Raw genomic sequence first — 22605 nt, 5'->3', positions numbered from 1 at the left:
TCTCTTACCCCCCTTGCTCTCTTTACTCTCTCTCCTTCAATAAGCTGAGACATAACCAGCTCAGGAGGCTAGGTTACCCTTTTGGATAGTTACCAGAGTGTACATGATTGCTGTATTGAGTTCAGCCCTAAGATTGAATGCACTGACCCTCATCAAATGCAAACAGTGTAATGGTTTCCTAAGCATACGGCATACTTCTCAAGGTGGCCGGTAATTTACACAGCAGCTCTTGTGCAGAAAGAGCTGTGCAAAGCACAAATAAGATCCGGTAATGCTCAAAGGAGATTTCACGTCACTTTTACTTTGTATGATAATTGCCACTTGAGATGATGTACATTTAAGCGCATTTGGAAAGTGTTCACAGTGGATCACTTTTTCCACATTTTGTCATGTTACAGCCTTATTCTAAAATTTTTGCAATTAATTATTTTCTTCAAAATTGAAAATAAGTTTTGTTTGAAATCTTTACAAAAGTATGTAACAAATGACATAACTATCCACAGCCTTTACTCAATACTTTGTCAAAGCCTCTTTGGCACCAATTACACACTTGATTATTTTTGAGTATGAGTATACTCAATTGAGTGAAGTATTGAGTATGTAATATAAATTTACGCTATTGTTAAAGATTACATGTATTGTTAACTGCGTGTTCTGTGTTGACATAATGAAATGAGACGAAGCGCTGCAAAGTTGCAGTGGGAAAAAAAGTGCCAGAATTTGCATGGGGGCAGAGAGTATCAGCTCTGTGTCAAAAGCATGTCAAAACGAAAAATGTCAGGCTTTTTTCAAAGCCCTCATCTCCATTAGAGCAACAACACTGGTGGCTTTGAGAGATCGAAATAGATGGAGATGTGAACATCCAAGTACTGTAAAAGTGCTGGAAGGCTATTTCCTGCACATAACCTGGATAAACTACAGCCCATAAACATGTCAGCTGTGTGGACCCAAACTAATCGTTGGCACATCTCGTTTTTTAATTGATATTGTTATGGATTCTTATTCTTAATATCTTTTCATCTTTGCTGTTTTTTGTTACTGCCTGAACTTCACATTATTTGTAGCACAGCCATCCATAATCGCAGTAAGATTTGTACTCAACTGCTATCTTTAATGTCATTTTAAATGTTTGTTAATTTTGAAAAGCAATTAACAATGTTCAGATTTCAAATTCTGTTGATTTTATCACAAAATATAAACAATAAATGTTGTTTTGGCTCTTTAATATGGCCTGACAGATCCCTTAATCAGCATTTCGACCTTGAAAAGAGCTTGTATAAAACAGCTTGAGAACAATCATTTCAAATTTACCTAAGAAAAGCCATTCAATGCTTTAGTCAGCTAAAAAAATAACTATAAAAAGGAGCATTTTGCTAAGTATATGCACTGTATCACATAATCCTTATATTTTGCTTAACCTGTTGTCTACATGCAAAAAAAAGAGGGGAAGGAGCTAAAAATGAAATTCAACTCTGTCCTTATAACTGCATGTAAAGTGCAAGCTATACAACGTTTATAGGATGCATTAGGAGGAGGCCAAACTAAAGTCGTTAGCCAAGTAATGCTGACATAATGGTCTGTGACACTGGTGTGTAAAGAACAATTCTGTGACTGTATGAAGTTGGTAAAGCAATTCCAACTTTAAGTGAATCTTAGCTCCCAAGACATCCACAAGATGGATGAACATGCTGATGCTGTAAAAGGACGGCTGACGTGACAACACATGACAAAATTTAAACATGCTTATTTTTTGTGGCTCCTAAAAAAATGTGGTGCCTACTTTTTAAAAATAGTTTTTCTTTTTTTCTCTTGAGCCCTGCTTCAGTGCTGCTGTCAAAAGAGGAACAAATACAATAATTAAAATTTCTCATTGTTTTACTCATATTTTATATATATTTTTTAATTTAACCTTTTATTTATCCAGGTAAACTGTTTGAGAACCATTTCTCATTTACAAACATGACCTGGACCGTTTAAACGACCATATTTTTATTTTTATTAAATTGATGAAAAGTAAAAGTAAACACATTTATAATGTTGTAAATGATTTCTATTATAAATAAATTGTTCTTTTGAACTTTCTATTCATCAAACAATCCTGAGAAAAACAGTGTCATTGTTTTTCCAAATATTAAGTACCACAACTGTTTTCAAAATGATAAATATTTCTTGGGCACCAAATCAGCTAAAAAGAATAGTTTCTGAGGATTATGTGATATTGAAGACTGCTTTGCTGTAAAATATTACAATAGAAAACTGTTTGTTTTTTTCCAAATATACGTATATATCAGTGGCAAGCTGTGACTTTTTCACCAAGGTATGCTGGGTGATGCGTTCAGTCAAAAATGCCTCTGCACGTCGAATGATTTTATAAAAAGCACATTGCGATAGACAGTGTTAGCTGCTGTCAGTGTTTTACTCTCATGACGCATAGCAGCACAGCCAAAAGTTTACTAATATATTTGACCATTTATTGAAAGTAGCCTACATTTACCTGTTGATGCCTTCACATGCACCCGTAAAGGCTGTTGGAGGTTTATTATTATCATCATTATTATTAACGCTCAGATCATCAAAAAAAATTTGTTATAAATTATTTTTCACTTGATTCAGTCTATTTAGTTTTGTATTAAAAACATTTTCATTGATCAAGATCTAGCAGTGATAGCACATTTTTCCTCTTGGGTGAGTGAACCAATGAAAACGCTGGACAGCGATGATGATGCATAACAGAGCATAGGCGCCAAAGCTGCTGTGGAGGCGGTTGCCCAGTGCACTGTGAATGGAACATTTGAAGAACATTTACCGTTGTTTGGCAAATAAATAAATGATGAAGAGTTACATATGTAATACTAGCATGCCATAATATAAGCTTCATGGTACACCTCAAACAAGGGATTGTGTAGTAATTTATAATACTTGATACTAATCAGCGAGTCCACGATTTGTATATAATTGAAAATTTGTTGTTGTTATGTGAACATTTTACACTTATTTTTATTTCTGCTTGAGTTAGTAGCTCTTCAACAGAATGTCTTTCGTTTGCATGCGTTAATATTTTAATTTGGTTTGATGGCGATGCCTCAGAGACATGAGATTTGTGTGTAGAGAGTGAAATGGAGATGGGGGAGGGGAGAGAGAGCGAGAGCAGCCACATTATCCATAATCCAGTCACAGCTGTCTGCGGTTTGGCGACACTGCTACAGCAGGTCCCTGCTAATAGCTCTATATTTCATAGCGGAAAACGCCCTGCCACAACCCACTTGATGTACGACAATGTCTTCGTTTCACCCACAACCTCCCCACCGTTCCTACCCCTCTTCTCACACTTTACTGTCCTCTCCCTCAAACTCACAGTCTCTCTCTTTCTTTCTCGTCTTTGTCTTGCTCTGCAGTTTGATAAAGCATATGCCTACAGCGTCCGCCACATGTTTGGGAAGGAAGGCAAGCGCACTGACTACACCCCCTACAGTTGCATGAAGGTGATTTTGTCAAACCCACCCAGCCAAGGCGACTACCATGGTGAGTCATACTGAGCCAGACTGTTGGTTTTATATGCGATCGGTCCCCCGAGGCCCGTGTTTAGTTCTGTAGTGAACAGAATTAAAAGGCTGCTTAGTACGCAGGTGGTCTTGAATTAGTTGTAAAAAAAAAAAAAAAAACATGTCCATGCTGCCTAATTGATATCACCTGCTTTTCGTAACACACATAATGGGTGAAATCCTTTCAAAATTGAGCATCACTGTTCTTCTCACTATGAAGGCCAATGAGCTTAAAGTTGAATATGTCAAATGGTTGGGCATTACTGTCTAATATGTGCGGGGTCACTACACCGTCACAAAGCTATACCTGACTAGCTCTTTGTTCAAAAGTGAAATGTTCCATTTCATAATGTGGCATCAAAAGTTTTGTTTATATCAAAAATATGTTTATAGCTGTTAAGACTGCTTGAATTTTTAAACGTCAGATATTGTCTTCTACTTGTGCACTTCCATATGATGTTTAAAAATGACAAAAACATTTTTTTTTGTCAGATTTTGGTAACACTTTATTTTACAGTCTCATTTTCACGTTACATGTAGTTACTGTAGTAATAACAGTAAATTATGCATAATTACATGAAACTAGCCTTAAACCAATCCTAACCCTATAGTATGCACATGTAGTTAATTAATATTACTCTGTACTTAAATATATAATAACACTGCAACAATGTCACCTTAAAATAAAGTGTAACCCAGATTTTCAATGTAATATATATTTTTGTATGTATATGGTTCAATGACGTGATGTGCATATTTTTGTTCAAGTGCATTTAAAAAAAATAATTAGATACATTTGACTTACATCACTTTATTCTATAAAACCTTTTTAGTTTACATAAATTTATAGTACATTTAAATAATACATATTATTTTATATTTTTTCTTAAAACCTCCAAAATGTTAGGTGGTATAACTGTCCGAACAAATGAACAGACTTACGCTGGTTTCACACTGCATGTCGCGCACAGCTTAACCATAACTTCTGTGGCGCAAATCGCACGAATGAGGCGGTGCAAATGATGCGATTTACATGAATGACACGTTTTGAGCGCTTGATGCGTGAAACACGCAAGTTGGAAAAATCGGAACTTTGGTGGATATTCGCGCCGCGTTAACCAATCGGGAGCCTGCTTGCTGCTGTCACGTCATGAAGTGACGGATACTGTCCCATTCTGTCACGTCATGAAGTGACAGATGGGAAGCCCAGAGGCCAGAGTAATTAAAAAATACTACCGTTATTGTCACAAAATTTAGTTTTAAGAGTTTTTCAGGCGATAATGTAGTTGTTTAAAGCTCAAATCTGTGGTTTATTTATTAAGAGGGTGCCTATTTGAAAAATGAATCTGCTGTTTTCAGAGTTGAGATCCAGGCGATCAGCAGCACTCAGGGCTCATTAAACCCAGTGAGAGCAGCCTTAACTCAGCCAGTTCTTCTGACGACTGCCGCTGCCTGACAGAAGCCCCTTCTATGACGCAAATTTGAGTCTGTTGTGTAGTGAATGTCACACACGAATTAAGCAAATTGATTCAAAATGTTCACGCGTCCCAACTTTGCACGAATAGCATGATTTATTCTCTTCATTCGTGTCTGGTGTGAACGCCCTATAAAAAAAAGCTATTTAAAATAAGTCTTAATCAAATTAAAATTAATATTGTAATAAAAAAATATTCAAATAATTAAAAACGAAATACTATGGAATCATTTTAGGTTTGACACCTTTCATATAAACAATTTTTTATAAATGTCAGTAGTTTTAAAGGTTTTGAGATAATTGAAAAACTTTTATATTCTCAAATGTCTGGGTGGCACAGCTGCAAACATGGCTCTTTTATTATGAATTGACAAGGTAATAACAGTAAACATAATGCGTCATCCAGAGGACCCCAACTGATCCTTGTGGCAGATTAAAAGGGTTTGTAGATCTATCTCAAATACTGGTAAAAAACTGTTCACTTTCCATGTCAGGGTGTACAACTACAGTACACAAACTATTTGGTTGTACCATCTGATGTAAAATTTAAATGCTTTGAAATGTTATTTAACAAGTGAAACTCATGACTCATGCATTGCATCAAAAGTTGTTATTAAAATTTTAATACTTTTATTCAACAAGGATGCAATACTTTGTTCAAAAATGACTGAAGACATTAAACATTTATAATTTTACAAAATATTTATATTTCAAATAAATACTGTTAAACTTTCTGTTTATGTCTGTGTATTCCCCTATATGCAGTGGCCTTCAAGGGCACAAAATATATGTGGGTCGTTTTCCTACTGCCCAGTAGAACATATTGGTTTGTACCGTTTGTGATGCTTGTAAACCCATTTTCTCCATCTCTTCACCTTCTTCCTCACAGGGTGTCCATTCCGCCACAGCGACCCTGAGCTACTGAAACAGAAGTTGCAGTCCTATAAAATCTCCCCTACTGGGATCAATCAGGTTTGTCCGACTAAAACACACACTTTAGCAGGCTCAGCAAAACGTGCAAAGACACAGGGGGGTGTCCACTGGGTTAATGGGGGTCTGTTTTAAGCAAGGTGTCATCATTTGCATATATTCACCTCTACATAACCACAGACCAAACAAAATCGACCATATATTGTGTAGAAAGGGCATTAGCATGACAATTAAAATGATACGATTGTATAATAATCATAGAAAAATGATGCAATTCATTTTTAACAAGGCATCCCTGAAAGCTCCATCCTGCAGTACTTTTGGAATATTAATGAATCTGCTGTACTTCTAGAATATTAATGACAAAAAGAAATAACGCTCTAGATTCTCCAGTGTAATGACAGCTTCAGCTCTCTGTGTTGATTACTTTGACCTTTGCTGTATCCAGTGATTTGATGCGTTCTTTAAAGTACTCTTAAAAGTCATTTCAGCTGACTTTTTTCCTCTTACACATTAAAGCAGCTGCAATGGGCCAGGCAGTGAAATGAGAAGGAGGCCTTGCTGTAATGTTCTCATGGAATTATAATCTTTTGACGTAATGTAATTAATGGGCTGGTTTTAATAAGGCCATTAAGTTCAACGTTAAAAGGCTCCTAAAAAGAATATATTCATGAAGTCAAATGTTGCGCACTCTCTGGTTGCACTGTTAAGATTTCTGGCGGATATGACTGAAAGTAGCTATCAAAAATTAATATAGCATATAAACACAAACGAAATATTTTATATTTGTATTATTTAAAAAAAATTGAGGGGGGGGTGTGTTTGAACAGTGTATTGAATTATTATAATAATAGTTATTGAACATAATGTTGATGTGCCTCTGAAAATAATTATTTTGAACTACAGGTATATAAAGCATATAGTTTGAAGTTCATGAAAAATATTCTTAGCATGTTCCCACTGAAAGGTGTGCTGGGTTTTACTCTCTCGCATGGCTCATCCACTACCACCCATCGTGCGGTTGAGGGAAAAGGCTGATGGCTGCCTAATGCAGTCCGACATGCCAGCCCAAGGGTAGCACATTTCCAATCCAATTAAATTCATAATTTCTTTGGAGACCCCAAGCAGTGTCCTTATACACTCTCAGTGTTCGGAGTCTTAGACCTGTGGGCGTGTGAAGCAACAGCTTGATGTTCACCCCAGGAGCTCTCGCAGCACGTGGCCCTCTTACTGCAGAGCCAGCCCAGTGCGCTGGATAATTAAAAACCTCAGAAAATGTGGAAAGCCCAGGCAGTAGGGTGATTAAAATGCAGAACGTCAACCTTCTCAGTCAACCTGTCTATTGACAAAGTGACATTACAGTCAAAAGGGCGAGACTCCAGTCTGGAGGAGAGCTACTGTAGAAAACTCAGCTCACCTTTTTCCACTCACAGTTAGAACCCTTCACAGCGTGGCTTCTACCACAGGAAGTGCAGATTAAAGGATTGAATGTTTGCTTCACAGCAGAGGTGGGTAGAGTAGCCAAAATCTTTACTCAAGTAAAAGTACAAGTACTTACGGAAATATTTACTCAAGTAAAAGTAAAAGTAACAATCGTAATAGTTACTTGAGTAAGAGTAAAAAAGTATTAGATGAAAAAACTACTCAAGTACTTAGTTACTAGTTACTTTCGATCTGATTGATAAGATCCAAAAACCCTGAATTTCAGACTACTTAGAGAGCTTTCACACACCTCCATATATATATATATACACATATATATATATATATATATATATATATATATGTGTGTGTGTGTGTGTGTGTGTGTGTGTGTGTGTGTGTGTGTGTGTGTGTGTGTGTGTGTGTTTAATGGTTAAACAGTGTAAATTAATGGTGTGCTGGGCTAACCACAGCTCTTTTTAAAACATACTTTGTTCTTATATTTTTATAAGTATATGCATTCTTAAAAATAGAGTCCCATTTTTAAATGTAGACTGTTGTCTGTCCGGATATGTGTATAAATGCAAGATGTCACATTAGGCTATTCAATTTGTTTCGTTTTTAGCCTGATCCATCAGTACCTATGGCAACGTTTATGTAAACCACAAAATATGTACCAATACGTACATATTGCGACAGTTTCAAAGTGAAATGTCCACTGGGTGGCGCTAAAAGCTTATTTTTTTCCAGAACAGATTTGTGTGAATCTGACATGTTTTGTTACGTTGTGTTTTTAACGTACACCCACACTAAACCTACCCGAAAGTGTTAACAAAAGCAAATGTGACAAAAATAAAATTGTGTCCATGTATTTTTAGCTTGTGTTTAAAACTCGTCTTTGAGCTCTTTTATCATGACTCGTTCTTCATGGGGTTCGTTCTCAAGCTTTTCGCATTGTAAATACAAATCTGTATCAGCTGAGCTATCGAGCAAGTCTGGTGAATTAGAAAAGCAGAACATGGAGCTGTGACGCAAAATTCAAAATGTTTTAGTTTACAAACCATAGACTAAAAAAATGCAGTTTTTCTGCCTATAGTGTTCATTTCTGTTGGAATTTCTGCAGTGTGTATTGGTATGTATTTTGTGGTTTGCAAAAACATTGCCACAGGTACATTTTGCCAATGAGGTTGCTCGTTTTATGAGAAAAAAAAGATATGTAAATGTGCAGATGTGAACGTTTGTTTGTGGACGTGTGTTCGGAGGATTCAAACGATTTGTCAATGCTTGCACAAGAGCGCATATGAGGAAAACACTCGGACAGTGTGTGAAATAGTATTACAATAAAGGAAAAGTGCCCATAGTTACCAAATTACCATTAATAGTGTTCAAATATAGGTGTTACACTTACCACTGCTTTCTAAGGTTGGAGCTGGAATTATGCTGAGATGACAGTTCATATTGGTGCACACAGCATGCATTAAATTATGAAACTGTTCTTTTTGACATCTTGGACTGAAAACAGGCTGAACTTGAGGCCACGTACGGGTGATCTGCCGCTCACACACATCTCCCTCTGCTTCGGCCATCATCTTCTGACTAAACGCGCGCTAATTTTATGCGGGTGATGCGTATCCACCTCTCGCGAAGCAGCCTCTCCAACGTTTCGCGAGACTTGCGAACAAGTCATAACTTATTTTAAAATATATAATTAATTATCACCATTGACAGTAGCGGAGGAACGCCACCGAATGTAACGAAGTAAAAGTACAGTTTTTTCACAAGAAATGTACTTGAGTAAAAGTAAAAGTACCCATTTTTAAATATACTCTAAAAGTACAAGTTACCCAAAAAATGTACTCAAGTAAATGTAACGAAGTAAATGTAATTCGTTACTACCCACCTCTGCTTCACAGTTCCAACAGTGCAATAAACCGTGAGAACATGTAGGGTTCATGTGTTGCATGCATGTTATGAATTTAATCCCAATATTTTTCATGCCACCTCTTAATACTTAAAAGTCCCCTGAGATTATAGTCTTATGTTGTGGCTGTCTGTTTGTTTGGTATTAAATTACAGGTATGATAAAGCCGTCAGAACAAAGTCAATGTGTGTTTGATGGAGCTTCAACTTCCAAGCTTTACATTTAAGGAATTACATTTGTAGTGTGATGACTATTTGCGTAGGTAGTAAAACTATACATGGGCAACTTCCTGAAGAGTCATGTAATGTTAACAGTAATTTTACTAGAAATAATACATTGTGACATCATGAATATTGCAATTTTAATGTGCTTTTTTGTCCGTTTAAAAGCCTTTCATTATCTTTCCTTGACATAACACAAATATAAAGTGTTCAAATGTTTCTTTTCAAAAGGAGGAGGCTAAATGTTCAGGGTATTTATGTAAATCAATTCAATAAAACGGCTCAACTTATTTGTATCATCGCTAAGAAATATTCAAGGATGCCTTCATGTGGCATTTTTCTCATATTATAGTGTTTGATGAATTGAGAATCATAAATAAAAAAAATCGTGTAAAATGCTATTTTCCCACGATTCTAAAGAGAGAAAACTAAACAACATATGCAAACTAAAGGTTCTGACAAAATGGTAATTGCTGTAGTCTGTTTAAAAGATATAAAAAAATATTAGTCAATCTCATTCATCACGATTTGTTTCGTTAGTGGATGAATCTATGTTTGTCAAAAAATCTTTAAAATTAATGATTCAATGACAAACACAAATTTAAAAAAAAAATTCAACACTCACTGGTCACCACTTCCTGGAGTAACAATAATCAATACAATACATTCAAGTGTCAAAATACTTTTAAAAAAATACAGTATTTCATCTTATTTTGATCTAAACCATGTTTTATCCCCTATTGTTTAAATATTTGTAACATAAACTTTATTTTTTTAAATTTTAGTGAAATTTTTAAATGAATAATTTTTCAAGTTAAATTTAAACAGATTTTTTTTTCTGTTATCAGCCAGTCATAGCAGGTAAACTAAATAGGCAAAAAGTATCTTTAGCTACTTGAAAAAAAAATATATATATTTTTAGACAAACTCACAAATTGAAAAAAAAAGGTGCTTTTTTTAAATGTGCAATGCATGTTATTCGCTGTTCTTGGTTATGTTATCCGCAGGCAATATGTAAACCAGTGATTTTATGTTTTTCACAGTATACATTGAACCCCTAGCTGGTGTCATGCTGTATATTTTACCATCGCTTCCCAGTAGCGTTCGTCTCCAGAGCTTCGAGTTAGGTGTTGGATGGTGTTGACTCTCACCTTTAAATCCATGTATTATGCATTTCTGCTCTTGCCTATTTTAGCCAAGGTGGAATGCCATACTTTACTACAGGGAATACACAGCGTTAAAAGCATCACCTGAGGCCGTGGTTTGAGCCAAAAGAAAAGGAATGAGAAGCAGCTTGTAACCACCTCTCTTTGATGGCATTTTTGCCTCAGTCTCTCGACTGAAATCTCATAAACATGTGCTGTCTCAGCGAAAATAACACAATGCATTGTTAACAGTCTTATTCATCATTATTGCTCATCAAAGACTGCTTAGATATTGATTTGACATTTTGGCCCCCTTTGTCACACAGTCGGATGACACATGACCACATTAAAAGCCTGATGTGAATGCGCCTCCAGACCTGTGATCGGATTCAGAGGTGGTCACGGACGGTTTCTGACCACATTCAACATGGCATTTTCCATTTTGTCATGATCTTGCTAAAGACATTAGAATAAAGGTGTAAATAAAATGTACTCTCTGGATATGAAATGCATGTTGTAGCACATGTTTAAGAATATTTTGACATCTGATGCTTTTTACTATTTTGTGGAGCTAAGTGTTTTTTTAAATTATTATTATTATTAATATTTTTTCTTTAATAATGTAAGCAAATACCTTTTTGGAGCATACATGTAAATGTATTATAAATAATTAAGACTTTTTTTTTCGATTATCATTGAGGCCTTTTCCCACTTTATGTCTTTATTTGTCTTTTAATGCTCTTGGGCTCCCAATCGCTCACCAATTCCTCTCTTTCTCTGTTTTTTCACAGGTTCTGGAGCTGGTCAAGGGAATGCACTATCAGCTGGCCTGCCAGAAGTACTTTGAGCTGACACACAGTGTAAGGATGCTTTTCATTCTGGTCTGTTGTAATTGGACCTGCTTTTGTCAGCTCTGGGATAGCCCTGAAAAGTCTTTACAGAGCCCGACCATTGTAGTCACATCTGCCATTTGCTGACCTCTAATAAAATCTTAATTTGTTATTTTTTGCAAAGCGATTTTAAGATTCATTATCACTCTGAATCCACTACAATAGATAGACCTTCTTTTTTTCTTTAACTATTTATGAACAACATGATTGATTCCATGCCATAATTCTATATGACTCCTTTTTTGCTCTGTCCCAAATGGGGCGCTTGATGTAAATTTGCAGATTTGTGATGGCCGCTACTTGTGTCAGTGAAGTCCACAATTTGAGGCATTTGAGGGCTTAGGGTGGCATTTGGGACAGGACCTTTATGTCATAGTGTTCCTTTTTTTAACTTCATAGCATTGCTGATGGAATTGGTGATGCACCAACAAGGCTTGAAATTGCATCCATTTTGGTCGCATATGCTCCCGAAATGTAGCCCGTTTTCTAGAGATGCACCGTTGACCATTCATAAATCCTTACCAGACTCTTTTTTGCTACAAACAAACAATTGGCAAATCGTTTTTAGTTTTTAGTTTTTTTTTGGACTGTCTCTGTTTTAGACTTGCACACAAACTGCATTGCAATGATTTCCTATAATGTCATTTGGGTGAAAATATTACAAAGTCTTAGCCTAGAAATCTAGACGCATTCTAGCGGCAAAAAAATCGAATTGGCCATGAGACTTCTAAACTGGAAAAACCAAAAACTCTGGTCAGGCCAATCACATCGTGTATAGACTCGGTGGGCGGGGCTTAACATAATGACAGCAGAGTTGCGACGGTTCCACATGCTACTTGAAAACAAAGAAGCTGGTGAACAGCGGTGTTTCGAATCGGCTTTGGCCGCGACTCTGGAAGGCTTGGAGTTGAGATTTTTTTTGAGACTCGGGGGGTTTTATGAAGGAAGCTGATTGTCTTCAGAAAAGTTTTGACACATTATATATATATATATATGTATTTATAAGCGTAGTGCTGAATTGTGTACAGCGGTACCCAAAGAAACGCTATATCGCTGTTCCGTAAACTACTTGAATTTGCATTTTCATTCATTCTGTCTGCTGTTTTGTTTTGTGTAGGTATCTTATGTAGAATCATTTCACAAATCTAAAGTCAGACCATTCTGTTTTTACTCTACCTATAATTAAATCTAATTTAAATAATAATAATAATAATAATTAAAAAAACAACTGCTTATGCTATTTCTCTAGCGTCTTTGTTCGGATCATAATTAAAATGCGTGAAGTGGTGTCTCTAAATTCCAATAGCTACAATTTTTTGATTTAAGACCAGTTTGGCCTGTTGCTGGTGCTCCTAAGTTCTTGAGGTCAGGACCACCAGTGGTGGCAAGTAATTTCATGCCCCGACCAAGATGGACAGAAGTATAATTCTCTCAAATAGTTACTGGAAGGACTGGGAATTTGTTTATATATTTTTATAAGAAAGAAGCAGCATACAGAAACATTGCTTTTCTGATTTAATAAATCACGCATCAAAGAGTTAAGACTTAAATATATGATAAATTATATCATCTAAAGTGTTTTGGTGAAGGCTAGATCAACATTGTCCATTCAAGGTCATTACTGTTTTCCCAACATGTTTAAGGCTAATATTATAGTAATAGTTTCAACATAAGAGAGCAAACTCGTATATAAAATCAAATGATAAATGTGCTGAATCTTTGCTTTTTTCTATTTGGATTGCCCTTTCAGTTTGGGCTTTTGGCTTTGCAGTTTCAATATGCTTTCTTTTGACAGGGGCATAATAGCGGTGGATTTGTGTCAGAGCAGGTTGAGAAAGCAAATAATTACAGCTCTATTTAAATGGTTATCTAATAGATTTCTTCTTATTTCTTCTCTGTGTATTTAAACTGGAGGGGGTGGATATGACTCTGGCAGCAACCTTTCTGTATTTTATTTGACTTTTTTTGCCAAGCAGAGAGAAATATTTCAGAGCTATGTCAGTCAAGATTACCTGTGTGACACCTGTGCCCTGTCCGTCGGCTAAAAAAGCAGCCCAGCTGTCAGGTTGAGAATGAAAATGTGCACACACCAATGCAACGCAAACAGACGCTATCTGCTAGGTGACAGGTTAATATGAAGAGGGGGAAGAGAAAGTCTTGGATATGAGAGAGATTGGTAAACCTTTCAGATGTTTGTCAGCAATGTATTACTAGATGGACTTTAAACTGGGAAGCTTTAATAACGAGTAAATTCACGATGAAGCCTTTTCTCAATATCTACCAGAAGCAATTTTAAAGGTTATTATTTAAAAAAAAAAAAATTATTTTGCTTCCCTTTGAAGCTATAGAATTTACAGTTGAAAGCAGCAGACTGGACTGATGAAAACTGTGATTAGTCTACTATTAAAGCATGACTTTGATGCAATCAATAGATCTAGATAATATTCATATATGCAGATCAAATGGGCATATTGTATTAGCCCTACAGTTTCAGCATTTGATAATATTTAAACCTCTAACATTTACATCGATCAACGTTTATACCTAAAACATTATTATCTCTCAATTCAGACTTTACTGTATTTAACACGTAATTGCTGAGAGGGGAAAGTCAGGATAACAAGCTATATATATATATATATATATATATATATATATATATATATATATATATATATATATATATATATATATATATATATATATATATATATATATATATATATATATTGCAATTGTAACTTTTCTTCTCAAAATTTAGTTTTTTTGTTTGTTTGTTTTTTATTCCGTGGCTTCTGTGCAGAATTGTAATTTTCTGCCACGATGAAGACGCCGCCCACAAAACCTCTGTTTGCAAACTCCCAAATGGTCTATTAAGATTTTAAATAGCAGTTATCCATTTGAATATATTTTAAAATTGTATTTACTCCTATGATGGCAAAGCTAAATTTTCAGCATCATTACTAAAAATCTAGTAATCAGTGACTAGACAGCCTTCAGTGTCACATGATCATTCAGAAATCATTCTTATGTGATGATTTAATGCTTAATAAACATTTCTTCTTATCAATGTTAAAAACAGTTGTGCTGTTTTAAACTCTGTTTTTTTATGAGTAAAATGTTAAAAGAACAGCATTGTTTTTTTAAATAGAAATCTTTTGTAACATACATTTTTTTACTGTCACTTAATAAGAAATAAAATAAAATATTTATTAAAAAAAAAAACTGAACCCACTTTATATTAGGTGGCCTTAACTACTATGTATTTACATTTAAATTAATAATTAGATACAATGCACTTATTGTTTTTACATGGTACTTACATTTTTAAAATCCCTGCATGTAATTACATCTGTAATTCATTTCTGTAGTTACATTACACTGTTGACACTTCCCTTATACATAACCCTATCCTTAAACTTACCCATACCACCACACCTGTCCCTAACTTGACCCGCATCCCACCTCAATATCAGCAAAAGTGTTTTCCAATACAATATGAACACAATAAGTGCATTGTACTGATATTTTAACCTAAGTACATAGTAGTTAAAGCAATCTAATATAAAATGCCACCAAAAAACTTTGAACGTAGTTAATCTAAATTTTATCCAAATTGTTAGATTTCATGATTTTATTTTTTATTAATAACACTGTGTAGTAAAAGTCTCACACACACAGACCCGTAAGCACTTCAGATGTGCTGATGTTCTTGCTGTTGTTGATGCTTTAGCTCAATGCAGAGATGAGTAAATCAAAGAGCGTGTGTATAAATTTCTAATCTCTTGCACGTCTAGATTTATTCCTTCAATAAGAAAGCTTTATAACGGTGTTTGTGTCTGGGCCACCCCTCTTTTAATGCTGTAATGCACTCAAAGTGTCATTGATAGAATATAATGGCTTTTAATGGCTCCTGGTGAAACGGCAGCGCCTTTGCAGTCCAAGGGCATCATTTAGCTCGTGGCCCAGGGGCGCTCGGGACTAGGGTCATTGCTGATGACTAATAGCCCCGAGCCAAACAGTGCGAATGGCTTATGATGCGGGAAAATGAATAAGATGGCTTTCCTAATGAACAGCCTGCAATAACAGGATTTGAAAGATAAACTGCCCCCTCCCCCCCGCCAGCCCCAATGAAAATCACATCTCTGAAATTCATGACTCATATTTTAGGATAGGTGAATGAAGAAAACTCTGACGTTAACAGGCACAATAAAACATTCTTGTTGGGGCATCAGTGGATCCGCACCACCTCGCCTTCTCTACATCTGATACGCGATGCCGCAAAAACACGCTTGTTGGACTTTAATCACTGCCATATGTGCCCTCCGCTTTCACATCCGCAACACGTAACAAATAGATGCTCGCATTCCTCCCTCCCTGGCAGCATTTTTTTAAAGGTCAAAATGTAATGCTTCTCTGATGAAATATTTACACAAACGCAATAAATCAAACAATAGAGAGAATAATGAAAAAGAGGAGGGGAGCCGGGAGAGGTGGATTTTGGAAGGAGGAGAGCTTGTTGCACATCCACCGGATTGATCCGTCTCTAGGCCTCGGCTGGGATTGTTTCATGTTTATGCATATTTCATTTGGCACAGAGACGCTGGACGAGGGTAGTCCACTGTAATGTGTTAACTCTGAGATGGATCCGTGTAATGGGTCTTTCTGTCCACAGCCTAACTACCGCAGGGACCCCTGTGCACTCGATTCAGAGAGATGAGTTTGAAACTTTGATTCATGAGGAGTATCAGGGGCGTGCTGTGATTGAAGCATAATTAAACAGCCATATCCTCTGCACTTAGAAACAAATGGATGGTGCAGCGTTCTGAATGCAATGCAGTTTTCAGGGATCCATCAGTGAGAGGCTTTGCCATAAACAAGGCTGAAAGAAAAGAGCGATTAAATAGAAGCTACCAGCCTAAATTTCCCTGTGTACCCTTTAAATGTTCCAGGTTCAATGCAGTTTTTTAAACTTGGTTAAAAAACGAATACACATTATTACACAAAAACAACTCTAGTCATTTGCTTACTAAACTCTGTTGCTCGTTACAGGTCGAGGATGCTGGGTTTTCTCTTAACCACCCTAACCAGTACTTCAGTGAGAGTCAGAAGCTTCTGAGTGGAGGCCGGGACATCAAGAAAGAAGTTGAGATGTCACAAAAAAGCCATGAAAATCCACCAAACGTATCCCGTCCATCTCAGCCAAACTCTAAACAGGTCCATGAAGAGATGGGAGATTTAGATTCCTTCTTCCAGGATGAATGATTTAGTAAAACTTAAAATTGGAGATGAATAGACCATATAGGGCCCTTACTGGCATTCACTGTATTTGATACCAATTATTTCCAATGTTCAAAAACTTTGGTTTGGTTGTTCTTTTTGGTGATAAATTACACGTTTTTATAAAAATTAATTAAATAACTTTTGCTTTTTCATAAAAGCATTTTCTGTCTTTACTTTTTATTTGAGTTATAACCAGCTCTGATAACTCACCTCAACCTGTTTAGTCTCTGTCCCGCTGGTACAGTGATGTCTTGACATACATTATTGTTCAAAAGTTTGGGAGATTTTAGTGGTTAATAAATTAATACTTTTATTTATCAAGGATGTATTATGTTAATTAAAAGTGATGGTTAAGACAAAAAAAAAAATATTAAGCAGCACAACGGTTTTCAACATTGATGATAATAATAAGAAATATTTTTTCAGCAAAAAATCACCATATCTAAAAGATTTGTGACATTGAAGACTACGATGAAGAAGTAATGCTGAGAATTCAGCTTTGCCATCACAAATAATAAATTAAATTATTTTAAATTGTCATATTTCACAACTACCATATTTTTGACCAAATAAATGCAGCCTTGGTGAGCATAATAGAGAACTCAAAAAAATGTACAGATCCCAAACTTTTGAACAGTTGTGTATTCCTCCATAAGGTAATCAAAGAACTTACTTTTCTATTTTGTTTGCAAATGCTTTAATCTGTACATTTTATCAGGATGCATTCCCTTAGAATCAAACACATGACCTCAGGGGGGTTAGCGCTATGCTGTACCGGTTGAACAACAGTGAATAAAATGAACCTAGTGTCAAAAGTATGTAGCCGCTCAATTGGCCACAAGGTACTGCTGCGTTTGATCGTCCGTGTAGAAAATAAAAACAATACAATAGACAGATGAGATGAGGTGGGGGAAATTTAGGTGCCAAATACTTTCGGCTTTTCAGACTAAACCAGCTGCACTTTTCTCATTTAAATGACAAACATGAATGTGAATTGGATTATTTTGGAAATGAAAAACCTTGATTCCTCTTTCTTGCTCATCATGCTGAAGGAAGAAGTAAAGCGGAGTTATATTCTATTACAGCAAAATCCTCAAGGACATGAGGGATGTTGATTTTGGCCGCACAGGAGGTGGTTTCCATTCAGAGCTCGCATTTAAAGCGATCTGTATACCCTTCATCCTCACTTCTGACTCTTAAACATAATTGCACTTGAAATTAACATTTATTTTGAATGTGAAGCATCATTAAGTGGAGCAGCATTTGTTCTTTGCATGCCACAAATGATGTTTCGCGATGTCTGTTGTGGTGGTGCTGTTGCTATGCAATGTCACATTGTTTTCTTCTGAAAACGTCCTTGAACACTGAAATATGCCCTTTGCATGATCAAAACCCTCCTTCTCATATCGCCTTACTTCAAGCTCCCTCCGTAATGGTTTAGTTCTTGCCGTCTCTTTCTTACCGTGTACCCTGGACAAGCCAACATGCTAAATTTAGAGGCAATTAGAGGCACCGTGGAGTTAGACCTGCATTGTGAATGCAAATGCGTCCCCTTGGTAGGGCAAAGACAAGTAATAGTACCATTAAGGGACACATTTAATGAATGCTCTTACCTTTGAGTGTGCATATGGTTTCAGCCCAATTGTTATTCTCCAAATTTGTGAGACATTCTTTATTATGGGTTGTTAATGTGTGCGTGTGTGTGTGTATATATGTATGTGACCCTTTTTATATATATATATATATATATATATATATATATATATATATATATATATATATATATATATATATATATATATAATTTATATATAGAAAGCATGTGACGCTTTAAGGATTAATTTATTTATACATTGTGTGTGTGTGTGTGTGTGTGTGTGTGTGTGTGTGTGTGTGTGTGTGTGTGTGTGTGTGTGTGTATAATGGATTATTAGGAACACCTGTTCAATTTCTCATTAATGAAATTATCTAATCAACCAATCACATGGCAGTTGCTTCAATGCATTTAGGGGCGTGGTCCTTATCAAACTAAATCTGAACTCTAAACTGAATGTCAGAATGGGAAAGAAAGGTGATTTAAGCAATTTTGAGCATGGCAGGTGCCAGACGGGTCGGTCTGAGTATTTCACATCAGTTATTGGGATTTTCACGCACAACCACTTCTAAGATTTACAAAGAATGGTGTGAAAAGGGAAAAAGATCCAGTATGTGGCAGTCCTTTGGGCGAAAATGCCTTGTTGATGCTAGAGGTCAGAGGAGAATGGGCCGACGGATTCAAGCTGATAGAAGAGCAACTTTGACTGAAATAACCACTCATTACAACCGACGTATGCAGCAAAGCATTTGTGAAGCCACAACATGCACAACCTTGAGGCGAATGGGCTACAACAGCAGAAGACCCCACCGGGTACCACTTATCTCCACTACAAATAGGAAAAAGAGGAAAAATTTGCACAAGCTCATCAAAATTGGACAGTTGAAGACTGGAAAAATGTTGCCTGGTCTGATGAGTATCAATTTTTGTTGAGACTTTCAGATGGTAAAGTCAGAATTTGGCGCAAACAGAATGAGAACTTGGATCCACCATGCCTTGTTACCACTGTGCAGGCTGCTGGTGGTGTAATGGTGTGGGGTATTTTTTCTTGGCACACTTTAGGCCCCTTAGTGCCATTTGGGCAATGTTTAAATGCCACAGCCTACCTGAGCATTGTTTCTGAGTATTCAGCATTGATTCAAGCTGATAGAAGAGCTTTGACTGAAATAACCACACGTTACGAGGTATGCAGCAAAGCATTTGTGAAGCCACAAAGGCCCCTATTGCCAATTGGACATTGTTTAATACCACAGCCTACCTAAGCATCGTGTTTGATCTTGTCCATCCCTTTATGACCACCATATACCCATCCTCTGATGGCTACTTCCAGCAGGATAATGCACCATGTCACAAAGCTCACATCATTTTAAATTGGTTTCTTGAACATGACAATGAGTTCACTGTACTAAAATGGCCCCCACAGTCACCAGATCTCAACCCAAGAGCATCTTTGGGATGTGGTGGAGCTTCATGCCCTGGATGCGCATCCCACAAATCTCCATCAACTGCAAGATGCTATTCTAACAATATGGGGCAACATTTCCAAAGAATGCTTTCAGCACCTCGTTGAATCAATGCCACGTAGAACAACAATCTGCTTTCAAATGAATAGTTCCGTGCATCTCAAAGCGCAGTGATTAATGGTGCAACATCTCCATTCCCTTTCATTTTGAATTGCAGGCAATACAAAAACTCAAGCTTTAAAAACGTTTGTATTGCTGCATTCACAGTCTTAAAACAAAAATAATGATGTTGAATGAAATTTCATTTCCATGCTTGATGACAGACTGACTGGATATGAGGTTCATTTGATCTAACCTCAGGCCATAGTGTTGGGCTACGAAGCATGTTGTGAAAGTGGAGCTGCACTGCCAGCTTTGCTTCAATCTTTCACCACGTCACACTAGTGGTATTAAATTAGCTTTGGAGTTTAAAAATGGAGCTTGACAGACAAGGGATTAGTGCAAAATAATATGCATCTGGATATAAGCAGTGCACAGCTGGGGTATTGACAGCAAGAGACCTTCATGTTTTATATTTGATAGAGCCTGACTGCATTTGCCAAAGCAATACTCTCCATACACCAGTGCGCTGATGCTGCTTTCCGTGGATGTCATTAGCCTTATTACAGCAAGTTTGACCTAAATTAAAACATTTAAAATGTGTTTCCTGTTCATCACACAGCAAAAAATAAATAAATACAAATGTGCCATTAATTCTGACTATTTATTGCTTATTTATTTTCTTTTATGTAGAATACTTTTTTCCTCTGCGTATTAGAACATTTTGCTACAAAACTGTCCAACATATTGTATTAAGGATAGATAAATATTGACAGAAATGTTATCAATTTATTTCGGCCTATTGTATTTCTTTACACCACCATTCAAAAGTTTGGGGTCAATAAGATTTTTTTTTTTTTTAAAGTTTCTTTCAGTTTTGCTTCTTAAAGAGATAGTTCACCCAAAAATGAAAGCATGATGTATATCCACTTACCCCCAGGGCATCCAATATGTAGGTGTGTTTGTTTCTTCAGAAGAACACAAATTAAGATATTTAAATCCAACCGTTGTCGATGGGTTTTTTACTATGAGAGTGAACCCTGTGGCTTGTGACAATACATTTGTCTTAAAACACGAAACGATCGGTTTCTACGAGAAACCGAAGAGTATGTTGTTTTTTTACCTCATAGCAGGCAGATCTCATCTAGTATTCTCCAACGCCATTACTTCCGCTGGAGAAGGTCAAAATACCAGTGCATTATCCTGCTGGAAGTAGCCATCAGAGGATGGGTACATGGTGGTCATAAAGGGATGGAAATGGTCGGAAACAATGCTCAGGTAGGCTTGTGGCTTCACAAATGCTTTGCTACATACGTCCGTTGTAACGAGTGGTTATTTCAGTCAAAGTTGCTCTTCTGTCAGCTTTAATAAGTCGGCCCATTCTCCTCTGACCTCTAGCATCAACAAGGCATTTTTTCCCACAGGACTGCCACATACTGGATGTTTTTCCCTTTTCATACCATTCTTTGTAAAACCTAGATATGATTGTGGGTGAAAATCCAAGTGAATCCAACTAAGCAGATTGTGAAATACTCAGACTGGCCCATCTTGCACCAACAACCATGCAACACTAAAATTGCTTAAATCACCTTTCTTTTCCATTCTGACATTCAGTTTGAACTTCCATTCTGAAGTTCAGGAGATTGTCTTGACCAGTACCACACCCCTAAATGCATTTAAGCAACTGCCATGAGATTGGTTGATTAGATAATTGCATTAATGAGAAATTGAACAGGTGTTCCTAATATTCCTTTATATATGCAGTAAGGAAAAAAAGTATTTGAACACCGTTATTTTGCAAGTTATCCCACTTAGAAATCATGGAGGTGTCTGAAATTGTCATCGTAGGTGCATGTCCACTGTGAGAGACATAATCTAAATAAAAAAATCCAGAAATCACAATGTATGATTTTTTTTTAAACTATTTGTATGATACAGCTGCAAATAAGTATTTGAACACCTGAGAGAATCAATGTAAATATTGGGTACAGTTAGCAATTACAGAGGTCAAACGTTTCCTGTAGTTTTTCACCAGGTTTGCACACACTGCAGAAGGGATTTTGGCCCACTCCTCCACACAGATCTTCTCTAGATCAGTCAGGTTTCTGGCCTGTCGCTGAGAAACAGAGAAACAAAGTTTTCAGCTCCCTCAAAAGATTCTATATTGTGTTTAGAGCTGGAGACTGGCTAGGCCACAACAGAACCTTGATATGCTTCTTACAGAGCCACTTCTTGGTTATCCTGGCTGTGTGCTTCGGGTCATTGTCATGTTGGAAGACCCAGCCTCGACCCATCTTCAATGCTCTAACTGAGGGAAGGAGTTTGTTCCCCAAAATCTTGCAATACATGGCCCCGGTCATGCTCTCCTTAATACAGTGCAGTCGCCCTGTCCCATGTGCAGAAAAACACCCCCAAAGCATGATGCTACCACCCCCATGCTTCACAGGAGGGATGGTGTTCTTTGGATGGTACTCATCATTCTTCTTTCTCCAAACATGTTCAGTGGAATTATGACCAAAAAGTTCTATTTTGGTCTCATCTGACCACATGACTTTCTCCCATGACTCCTCTGGATCATCCAAATGGTCATTGGCAAACTTAAGATGGGCCTGGACATGTGC

At 36.6% G+C, this 22605-nt stretch overlaps 1 protein-coding gene across 2 annotated transcripts in view; it reads left to right on the top strand.

Annotated features, from left to right (window-relative positions):
* Positions 1–16985, top strand: part of prim2 (DNA primase subunit 2) — an 87123-nt gene extending 70138 nt beyond the window's left edge. For both annotated transcript variants that reach the window (XM_067421255.1, XM_067421256.1), the window contains exons 11-14: positions 3396–3522; positions 5906–5988; positions 11447–11515; positions 16598–16985. In XM_067421255.1, the coding sequence (XP_067277356.1) occupies positions 3396–3522; positions 5906–5988; positions 11447–11515; positions 16598–16810 (492 nt within the window). In that variant the 3' untranslated portion in view covers positions 16811–16985. The remainder of the gene's footprint in view (positions 1–3395; positions 3523–5905; positions 5989–11446; positions 11516–16597) is intronic.
* Positions 16986–22605: the final 5620 nt, after the last annotated feature.

The sequence above is a fragment of the Pseudorasbora parva genome, chromosome 17 (assembly GCF_024679245.1).
Source record: "Pseudorasbora parva isolate DD20220531a chromosome 17, ASM2467924v1, whole genome shotgun sequence".
In the NCBI taxonomy this organism is placed as follows: Eukaryota; Metazoa; Chordata; class Actinopteri; order Cypriniformes; family Gobionidae; genus Pseudorasbora; species Pseudorasbora parva.
The sequence above is the reverse complement of the archived record's forward strand: the minus strand, read 5'-3'. Positions and strand labels throughout refer to the sequence as shown.